The sequence below is a fragment of the Fukomys damarensis genome, unplaced genomic scaffold, assembly GCF_012274545.1.
Source record: "Fukomys damarensis isolate Sample0158 unplaced genomic scaffold, DMR_v1.0_HiC HiC_scaffold_34, whole genome shotgun sequence".
NCBI classification, from domain to species: domain Eukaryota; kingdom Metazoa; phylum Chordata; class Mammalia; order Rodentia; family Bathyergidae; genus Fukomys; species Fukomys damarensis.
In genome coordinates this window covers 7,216,258-7,226,801 of record NW_022900946.1, presented here as the reverse complement: position 1 = coordinate 7,226,801, position 10,544 = coordinate 7,216,258, and the positions used below count along the sequence as shown (strand labels likewise).

General features: G+C 41.9%; 1 protein-coding gene across 8 annotated transcripts in view; it reads left to right on the top strand.

Moving 5' to 3' along the window:
* Marf1 (meiosis regulator and mRNA stability factor 1) overlaps positions 1 to 9,334 on the top strand; it is a 42,754-nt gene extending 33,420 nt beyond the window's left edge. For 7 of the 8 annotated variants that reach the window (XM_010610787.1, XM_019205506.1, XM_019205505.1 and 4 more), the window contains exons 23-27: positions 1,255 to 1,467; positions 3,198 to 3,258; positions 3,343 to 3,459; positions 4,917 to 5,087; positions 7,375 to 9,334. In XM_010610787.1, the coding sequence (XP_010609089.1) occupies positions 1,255 to 1,467; positions 3,198 to 3,258; positions 3,343 to 3,459; positions 4,917 to 5,087; positions 7,375 to 7,619 (807 nt within the window). In that variant the 3' untranslated portion in view covers positions 7,620 to 9,334. Of the gene's footprint in view, positions 1 to 1,254; positions 1,468 to 3,197; positions 3,259 to 3,324; positions 3,460 to 4,916; positions 5,088 to 7,374 lie in introns of those variants that run through there. The other variant, XM_010610788.2, reaches the window with a different exon arrangement.
* The last annotated feature ends 1,210 nt before the right edge of the window (positions 9,335 to 10,544 follow it).

Below are 10,544 nucleotides of genomic sequence, written 5' to 3'. Positions count from 1 at the left end.
TTTGTTTTTTGAGACAGGCTCACTATGTAGTTGAGAGTGAACTGGAACTATGTAGCCCAGGTTGATCTTGAACTCACAGCAGTCCTGCTGCCTCAGCCTCCCGAGCACTGGGATTACAGGCATGAGCCACCACAACCAGCAGTAATTCCAGCTTTCTAAGAATCATTCAAGTCCACCAAGAAAAAAAAGTTCAGCACTTTTATAGTACCCAAATTACTTCAATACCATAAACTTAGTCTCTTTTCTAAAAAATGTTGCTAAGTGGGCCAGAGATTTAGCTCAGAGGCACCATGCCTGTCTCACAAGTGCAAGGTCTTAAGTTCAATTACCGGTTAAAAAAAAAAAATGATGCTAAAATGCAGCAATATAAAAGAATGATAAACCATTGTTATATAACTAGATATTTTTAAGATAGCAAGACCAACATTTTCTAAACTTTTAATTTTGTATTCTGTGAACTCTGGTTCTGGATAATGCTAATAAATGTTGTAGAACTCAACTTTAATTGAGCAGCAAAGGCTGGGAAATATCCCTTCTCTTGGGGATTCCAGAGCATATTACAGACTCTGAAAAGATTTATGGTTTTAAAAAACAAAAGACTGCACATTAACTCAAAGGCATAAGTTTTTTGTATCTGTGTTTTGTGGTCTGTGTTTTCAAAGAATGCTAATGTCTTCCTCTGACATAGTGTTTCTTGAGAAACTAGTTTGGGAACCAGGCTTAGTCCCAACACTCTGGGAGCCTGAGGTAGGAGGATCACAAATTCAAATGCAACCTGGGCAACAAAGCAAGATCCTGTCTCAAAATAAAAAGGACAGGATGTAACTCAGTTTGAAGGTCCTAGGTTGTCGTCAGTACTGCAAAAATAAATAAAAGAACAAACTAGTCTGGAAGATGGGGTGTAGTGGCCTTAGTCCTGCTATTCAAGCAGCCCTCCTCATCACAGCCTCTCTGCTTCACTACCTTTTTAGTTTGAGACCACAGCTTTCCTAGTTTGCTTCTCTACTCACTGTCTCTTCCCAAATTTTGTAGCTTTAGACTTGCAAGTGAAATTTGTTCAAGGCTCTGGACTTTTCTGGGAGGAGACCCTGGAATGAGGCCTCTCCTCTCTCCATCCCCCCACCCCCCCCCACCCCGTCATTGCCCATTTTCAAACTGACTTTGGTCTCTTGCCTGTCACCTGAAAGCCCACATTTGAGGGAACAGGGTCAGTCACTCATGAGGTTTCTAATCCTGCTTTTTCTTTTGGACCAGGTTTTTACTAATGATAAGACAGAAGAGTGTGTGAAGCTCACAAGTCTGTATTTATTTGCAAAGAATGTGCGGTCTTTACTTCATACTTATCACTACCAGCAGATTTTCCTTCATGAATTTTCTGTGGCCTATACCAAGTATGTTGGAGAAACACTGCAGCCCCAGACATATGGCTACAGTAGTGTGGAGGAGCTCTTGGGAGCAATCCCACAGGTGGGTGTTTTTCTCAGCTTCTTAGTGTTTTCCTGAAGAGCCACGGGCTAATTCCTGAAAGATGCTGCCAGAATAAAAAAAAATGGATGGCATTTTGAACTGATTAAGAACACACTTGGCATAAGACATGATTTTAGTGTTTCTCATTAATTCTGTAAAACTTTACTAAATTCTTGTATGCCAGGCGAGTAAGTTTCCGACATGACTCTCAAGAAATTGCTAGGTAATAGGAGACTCAAGACACCTAAGTGGTGATTGGCCGGTGTGCTCAGCACAGTGATCGCTATGAGCCTTCTGTGCTCACTGTGTACATCGGCAGTGCTCGCTTCCTGGGCAGTGCAGGTCCTTACCATGCGGTGAGGACTGGAGCGGTCAGTTCTCACAGGTATCTTCAGCAGTTGAGAAGCACCATGAGATGTTGGAACACTAAAACCCTTGCAGGAGGGGCTGAGGGTACCTGAGATAGAATATTTGTCTGATCTGAGTGGGGCCTCCCTGTGAAACAGGATCCTGGTTTTGAGGGTCTTGCTCCCCTGGGTAAGGAACTGAACTATGCAGTGGACAGCAGGAGGAGCCCAGGTAGCATTTGGAAGGCATCACAGTGGCTGTTGTCCTTAGTAGAGGTGAGGGAAACAGGAAGGAGTCGGGAGCTTGTCTAGCATCCTGGCCTTGCAGAGGAACCAGAAGTGTTAATGAATGGGTTGAGCCAAGTGAAGAATGGGCTGACCATCCCTGATCCTGGAATCTGACGTTCAGAGTACTCTCCAGATCCAAAACTTTTTTTTTTTTTTTTTTTTGAATTTGGGTCCTTGCACTTGCAAGGCATGTGGCAAAGCTGCTGAGCTAAATCCCTGGTCCAATTCAAAACCTTTTGAATGTCCTCATCAAGAAACAAATGGAAAATTCCATCTGGACCTCATGTGGCAGGTTAGAGTAAAAAGGCCAGCAACTAAAAATACTGTATAAAATACCTTCAGGCTATGTGTATAAGGTATACGTGAAGCATAAATGAATTGTATCTTTCGCCTTGGGTCTTGTTCCCAGGACATTTCATTACGTATATGTGTATATTCCAAGATACAAAAAAAGTAAAAGTCTGAAACACTTCTGGTCCCAAGGGTTTCCGAAAATGAATTCTCAACCTGTAATGAAATAGAGGAAGTAGTGAGAGCACAGATGAAGAATACTTGGGAACTGGGATCAGAGACTTGGTGACAATTGCATAGAGAAAGCCCTGGCAGCTGAGGGCCGCCTTAATCTCCAGCCTGGCTTAGGAGGTAGGGAGAGCTCCATAGGTAGGGGACTTTGCTCTAACATTAGGATCTGTAAGTTAGTTTAACAGATCTGGTCTGGGAAATTTGTATTCTCTCAGGCTATATTTCATTTCTGGAAAAAAATGATAAAAGAGCTTTCATAGTACCTCAGAGCTTTCTTAATGTATATATCCAAACTGATGTTTGAAAGACAATCTTTTGGAGAATCATACAGCATACTTTTAAAGCTGCATCTCATGAGTTTTCAGCTGGTTGACTCTTTCAAAGGGAGGTGTGGCTGTCAGCTTCCTTCTATTGCTTTCAAAAAGCTAAAGAAAGAAAATTGTTCTTGGCATTCATTTGGTTTCTAAATTCTAGCATGTTTAAAGCAGGTACAGTGGTTCCCACTCTTCCTGAATGCTAGGGTGATTTCCCCTCCTTTGCCACTGCTTAACCAGTAGTATGTCTTGTGTGCAGGTGGTCTGGATAAAAGGACATGGTCATAAGAGAATTGTAGTGTTAAAAAATGACATGAAAAGTAAGTAAGCACCTGTCCCCTGCCCCTTGAACAATCGCGGCTCTCTCTGACTCGTCTCTCTGACAGGTATTCCTTGTCCTCTAGGCCGGCTGAGTTCACTCGGTCTGTCCCCCGCCACTCATGTCAACTACGCTTCAGACAGTGAGCAAATCCTGGAGGTGCCCGAATTGCACACAGCCTCGGAACCCCAGCTCGGAGCAGGTAACAAACAGTGTTACGAGAGGAAAGGCGAATGAGGCAAAGTTTGTGAAATTATCAGGGAAATGGCTTGGGGTGGGGAATGTGTGGAGGAAAGGATGAAAGCAAGTCATTTTGTTCATTAGTCATTGCTTTTCCAAAGCAGTTTTGTGTTTAATATATACCAGAGTAGAAACTGGCTTGTATTTGATTGCATTGTGTGATTAACTGGTTAGCGTCCCCTCCGTAATGATAATATCCCAGTTCAGATGTTCAAAAGTGTCTTACACTTGCTAAAAAGGTAATTCAAGATTATTGCAGTAGAGAAGAGCGCTCGATGCCAAATACAATGAAGTCAAGTGGGGATTTAATGCCAAGAAGCAGAATGAGGGGGTCACTGGTTTTTTTAGTGATTTTTAGCAAATCACTAAAATGATGTAGCAGAGGTTGGAGGATCTTGCTGAATTGGCCTAACAATTTTGCCAAAAGCAGGCAGGATTTAGATATCAGGACACTTAGAGGTGAGGAATTTGATCAGATATCAAAGTGAGGTTACAAAACTGATTCAGCAAGATTCTTACTAGAGCTAGACTTGGGGCCCAGGGATGTAGCTCACTGGTGCTGTGCTCAAAGTCCTGAGTTCAATTTCCAGTACAAATCTTGTATCTCTATATCCATATTACCATAGAGATATGGATACATAGATATAGAACTAGACTTGGCAAGGACAGGGCAGACAACACAGAAGATTAAGGGCAAGGCTTAGTTGAGAAGAGCACTCAGGTGTTTGACTAAAGTTTGGTTAAGGAATGTCTGTCAGAGGAGTTCCCTGGGAAACACTTGATAGTAACACTGTAGCAATTCTCAAAATAACATTGACTGGCAAGGTTTCATGAAATAGAAATGAACTCTCTTGCATTTTATGTTTTAACTTCACTGGAGGACATTGTATTGTTATATAAGATTGTTATCTTCATACAGCTTTGTGAGATTGGTAGAAGCATTACTGTACTCTGGAGGAAACTTCATTATGCAACATTATTTTGCTAAAGCATCTACTGTAAGTCATCTTACACTGCCCATGTAACCTTCAGCAGGAGTTACTCCATTCTACAGCTGAGGAATTGAAATTACAGGAGGACTTGGCTAAGAAATGACAGAACCACGATCTAAGTCTTCTAATTCTGAGCTTTTGTTCGTTTAATTACTCTGCCCCTTCTTGGGGTTTTGCATTTCCCCTTTTTAGAAGCTATTGCAAAGCCCTTTTTGCCGGTTGGGATCTCTTAAGGGACTGGTGTTTCTAAGAGTACAAATACTCAGAAGATGAGTGGCTTGTGGCATTTTTAAACCAAGGATCTTCCAGATAATTATTTTTAAACCTTGAGAACTTACTGACTTGCTTGTTTTTAGAGCTGAGGAAACTTCAGGTACAGACTGGTGTTTGCCCTCCTGGTAGACTGCAGCCTGCTTTCTCTGTTAAGGGCCTGTTGAAATGGAGCAGGAGCTTCTCCACCTGGCAAGCAGCTCCCCTGTTGACCTGCTGTGTGCGCCTGTCCCTTCGTGCCTGCCGTCCCCTCAGCTGAGACCAGATCCCATTATCCTACAGTCTGCTGATCTCATCCAGTTTGAGGAACGCCCTCAAGAGCCATCTGGTAGGTTGCACTATTTGGTAGAGCTTTCTTTGTGGATTAAAATAAGAACCATAATGCCAGTATATTAAATATTGGAGGGAGATGGAGAGAATTTGGGACTTCCTTTCCTTATCAGGATTTCTGCCAAATAGGATTTGCAATCAAGGTGCTTGGGGAGGGAGCATCAAGCAAGGGAATGAAGGTAGTCTAAGGGTCACGTGATGTCACTCGACTGTGAGCGTTCAAAAGGAGCATGGGAAATTCCTCTGGAACTTCTGGTCCCCCAGCTTTTTCAGAGATTTGGCACGGGAAGGCTGATGTGGTTTTCTTTCTGGGCTCTGAGGCATAACTCTTGCTGACCACTCTGTGATGGGGGCCTAAGGGGTACAGAAGATTTTTGAAGTTGTGAATGGAACAAGATACCTATGGCCTAAGCTCTGGATGCTCCATGGTGACCTAAGAATAGAAAAGAAGCAGACCATGTCAAGTCCCAACTTAGTGCCAGCGTTGTATGAGGCACATTAGCCTCACAGCTGCTAGGCCCGGGCTCAAGCCTGATAGGACACACTCATGTGTAACTGCAGGGGGATAACTAAGGCACAGCATGTACCATAACTAGAGACACAGCTGGCCACGGGTCATGCAGCTTGGACATGGTAGAGCCAGGATTTGAACCCAGCGACTCCTTCACCTGGCTTTCTGCAGGGAAGCCCCCTGCTCTGTAAGGCACTTTTGCTTTTCCATACCTTGGAATCTGGCTCTTCCGCACTCTGCTGGTAGCACTTCGGCAGCCCGAGGACAGCTTGCTGCTGCTGGGCTGACTTTTACTATCCTAAGTCTTACTAAACAGCATCTGGCAGTGTTAAGCAGTGAAAGAACTGAAGCTGTTCACCTGGAAATTAGGGTGTGAGGGAGCATAAAACAGCTTGAGAAGAGCCAGCCTGTGGAACACGTCTGGAATGTATAACTGGCGCTGATGGCAAAATGACAGTAGTTTTTATGTATTTAGTGTACGTAATCTTAACCAAATGCATGTGACGGGAGGGAAGAACTTTAGAGTATGGGCTGGTCTGTCCGCCAGTCTCCTCAGGAGCTGGGGGTTTTGCTGTCCCTTCTGTCACTGTCACTGTACATGCCTTTGGTAGCAGGAGCCCCCTGCTGCATGTAGTGGACTCTTAAGATATAATAAACAGTACATTGTTCTCAAGCAACAGGGCTTTGATTGCACTGCAGATGAATTATTTGTGGCCAGAGAAATAGTCTGTGAACACTGCAGGGGAACTGACAGTATTTGACTTCCTGGATTTCTTTAAGGTAATTTTGACTTAGAACAGCTCTCTCCTTAGCACCTGAGCTTAGAGCGTTGTAAATAGAAATGGAATGAACTAGGAGTGCCCTGGCTCAAAGGCCCCTCATCTCTTGGCTTAGAATGTTTATGTATGGCTCATGGGTCCTTAACAGCCCAACAGAGAGAATCCAAATAGAAAAACATTGTTATTGACTTGTAACTAAAAGTCAGATCTCTAAAACTTTATAATCCAGGGGAGAAGTGAGATACAGTTTACCAGTTTTTAAATTTTGTGACACATTAATTGGGCACAGCTAATATATAAATTGTGGGATAGGCGTGACATTTGGTGCATTGTTTTTAAAGTATTTTTTTAGAAAATACAAGCAAGAAACTAAAAAGTAACATTTTTGTTAGAATCTAATTATTAGTCTGTGTTTGCAATATATAATAGTTATGTTCTTTTGGAGAACTGATATGCACATTTAACATTTTAATTGTTTTTAATCCCTTTATTCCCACTTCCCCACCTCCAGAAAGTCTCCCTTTTTGCTTCCTACCATCGCTCCTTTATTTTACTCTTGTTTCTTTGTATTTTGGGTTTCTCATAGAAAAGAAACCATGTAATGTTGAACTATTTCACTTAACATTATGTTCTCAAGTTCCATTCATTTTTCTACAAATGACGTGATTTCATTCTCCTTTGTGGCTGAGTAATACTCCGTTGTGTATACATATCAGAGTGCATTTGTCCATTTGTCTGTTGGTGGCCATCTGGGCTGTTTGCAGAGCTTAGCTGTTGTGAGTAGTGCTGCTCCCAGTGCATGTGTGTGTCAATCACTGTAATGTAATGTCTTTAACTCTGGGGACATACGTAGGACGTGTATAGCTGGGTCAAGTGCAATTTCTATTTTTAGTTTTTTTAAGGACTTTGCATACTGATTTCCATAAGTGGCTGTATAAAAACTAATACTTCTTATAAGTCCTATAACTGAATCTGTTTGATTTTTGTGTTTGTAGAAAATAACATTTTAAACCAAGAAGAAAATATTGAAATTCCTATACAAGTAAAAAAGGAAAACCCACCCTCTGATTCCAGCTCATCTTGGGTCCCAGCAGCTGCCCCCGCGCCTTCCGGCCCTGCCTCGGACGCTCCTGAGTCACTGCTCAGCAAGGACCCTGTGGAGAGCCCAGCCAAAAAGCAACCCAAGAATAGAATAAAATTGGCAGCCAACTTTTCCTTTGCACCTATAACCAAGCTTTAACTCCCATTTTGAACATAGAATTAGGATGGGGAAAAAACTGTCTGATTCTGCACACAAAAATGGGCTCAAAAAATGTCCTTTTCTGTTTCAATGAACCCCCCCCCTCAAAGCCACTTCTTTAGATGTATTCCATAATGTTTTGGTTTCTTTTACATTGGATACAGCTTTCAGCTGAAGTTTTTTTCCTTCCTTCTTTTTTTTTCTTTCAGTTAGTTGAAAGAACTTCTGACATTTGTCAAATATCCTTTAATACATTTTACCAAATTCTTCTTAATTATTATGAAATGCACTGGTGATCCGGAAAAAGTAAACAGTGAGAACTCAGGTAGCAGGAAGTGGTTTGAGCCGCATTGGTGGTGTGATCCTCCGTGTAGCACAGCAGAGCCTCCCGTCCTTTGCTCGATGGTGTTCCCAACAGTATTAACCAAATGCATGATGCATCTTTGAAACAAAGCCTGTGCTATGGGTCTGGGCATTCACACATTGAAGGTGAAAGGCAGATGAGAAAATGAGCTGTGTTTTGGGGTTGGAATATGAAGGTTCCTGGCTTCCCTGTGACTTGTAAGTGTGCCTTGTTTTTTATTTAACTGTGTCTGTAGTCAACAAATGTGGCTTCATCACAAAATTTTTTAAACATTTCCATTTTTGGGTTCCATTTTGGAGCTTTCTAGAAAGTTGATGTTTTACGCTTCCCTTCTACACTGTTCCAGTTTGATATGGGTTAGGTTAAGGAAAAGGAGATGGTCTTGATGTCATGAATTTAGAGTCAGCGTTTGATTTACAGCACACATCACTGTGTGTCAAGAGGCAGTATTGGAAAGAGTCTGATTTTCTAAAATATGCATCAAATGCATAAATTATAAATCAGAGCTGAGTGATGAAATAATTTAACAGAAGCAGAATCAATACTATTTCCACTAGGAAGAGACAAGAATTCTATCTATACATGTGAAGGCCAAGGTTGATCAACTTAACCTTGTTTTTGTAATTTTAAAGCAGATTTCCGTAGCTGGGAAGCTTTTTGTGTGGAGTGTATTTGTGTGTGTGTGTGTGTGTGTGTGTGCGCTCGCGTGTGCCAGCTCAGTGTCTTAATAGCATCTGTGTTTTACTCTTGCTGCTACTTGCTGTTGGAAGTGCGAGTGAGTGTGTGTGTGTATGTGTGTGTGTGTGGTCTGATGTTGGCATTTGGGAAAAGCCAGCCTTTAGGGGCACTGCCCTGTGGAATGTCCTTCCTCTCTGGGTGCCTGAGGTGTCTGCCCATGGGTGGCCTCTCACCCTTGCTGGAGAAACCTGACATTTACAATGGATTGTATTTGTTGGGCAAAAAAGGCGGATTCATTCATAGAGCAGAAAAACCTGTTGGCGTAAGGTCTTCCACTAGTTAGATGGTTTCTTTTGGGGACATGTTTATGTTTTGTAATTTCTAGAAAGCCAAAAAAAATGGGCTCTGATTTGTAGCCAGCATTTTGATAAAATGCCACCAAAAAAAGGCTACAGAAAGATTTTTATGAGTTAGGTTTTTGTTCCCCAAACCTTTTAAATGAAGCCAGTGATTCCCAGTTCTCAGTATATGCCCCAATCAAGATAGAACAACCCTGGAAAACCCTTCTGAAGTATTATGGCACTTTGCAATTCCTTCTGCAGGCATTTCCACTACAGATATAGTGTTACAGGAAGTAAAATGCAAATGTACAATTTTTTTAAAAGATGCTTTTAAACAACATGATAAAGTTGGTGTTCAGAACATCAGTTGCCTTATACTGAGACTTCATAAGGCCGAGTTTGCATGCTTGGACTTCAGTTTTGGTAGCATGTAAAAAATTGTGGACTTTAAAAAACGGATGAGGCATCATTACAAGTCACTTGGAACAGTCTCAAAGAACAGGTTCTTTGGGCATCAGAAAAAGGTGTCCTGCACTATCATGAGAGTGTTCATACCATTTACTGGAGCTGCCAGTTAGCCTGGGACACGTGTGACTGACAGTTGCTGTTGAAAAATGTGAAAATGCAGCAGAAGCATGTTGTGTTCATGGTGTTGCCCACAGTGGCCAGTCCAATTCCTATCTATTTTTTTATCCAGAGGCTTAATTAAATGACACAATGATATATGTACATTAATGTGAGAAAGTGCTTTATTTCTGGATGGAAAGATGTACTGGCTGAGATTTATCTGTTTTAAAAAAGACAAAAGTTATCACCAAAACCCCCTTTCCCATCTTGCACTGTTTGTTTTGGATTGGGCTTGGGGGAAGAGATGTTTTTCTTAACTGTCTACTTTGTTTAAACACTTCTTTTGTGGTTCAAGTGCTGTTTTGTGTGTTGGGACCAAACAGTTGTCAATAAACTTTACAAGCAAGCATCAAATCTGAGTTATCCAAGTGAGTGGTTTTCTGTCGGTCTTTTTGGGGGAAGGGATTATAAACCAATCCAGTTGTGTCACCTTTCATTTTGTGCACACAGCCCCTGCTACCCCACCTGTCACCGCTCTTAAAATGTAAGTGTGAGATGGAGAGCAGAGTGGTGGGACGTGGGAGAGGCACTCTTCACCCAGCAGTGCTCATTTTCTACCCTTAGTTTCAGCTCGTCATCACGTGAGGAAATCCAATAGCTGTGCAAACTTCTGGGTAGAAAACTGGAGCATTTTAAAGATCTCCCTCCCAGTGAAGGAAATCCATTCAGTGTCTTGATTTTTAAATGAGCCATTTTGGAGAAGACATCTCACAGGTGCATTGCTAAAGGCTGTTGTCCAGCCCTTGCCACCACAACTCCCTCAAGAATATAAAAGGACCCTGAAAACCCTTGAGTAAATTGCTTATTTTTTGAACTTGAACATTAAAAGCTAAAGAACTTTAGCAATCCTTTCAAAACATCTTTTTACCCTAGCAAAGTTTTGCAGGAAATACCATAATGCCCCATTAGAGTGGG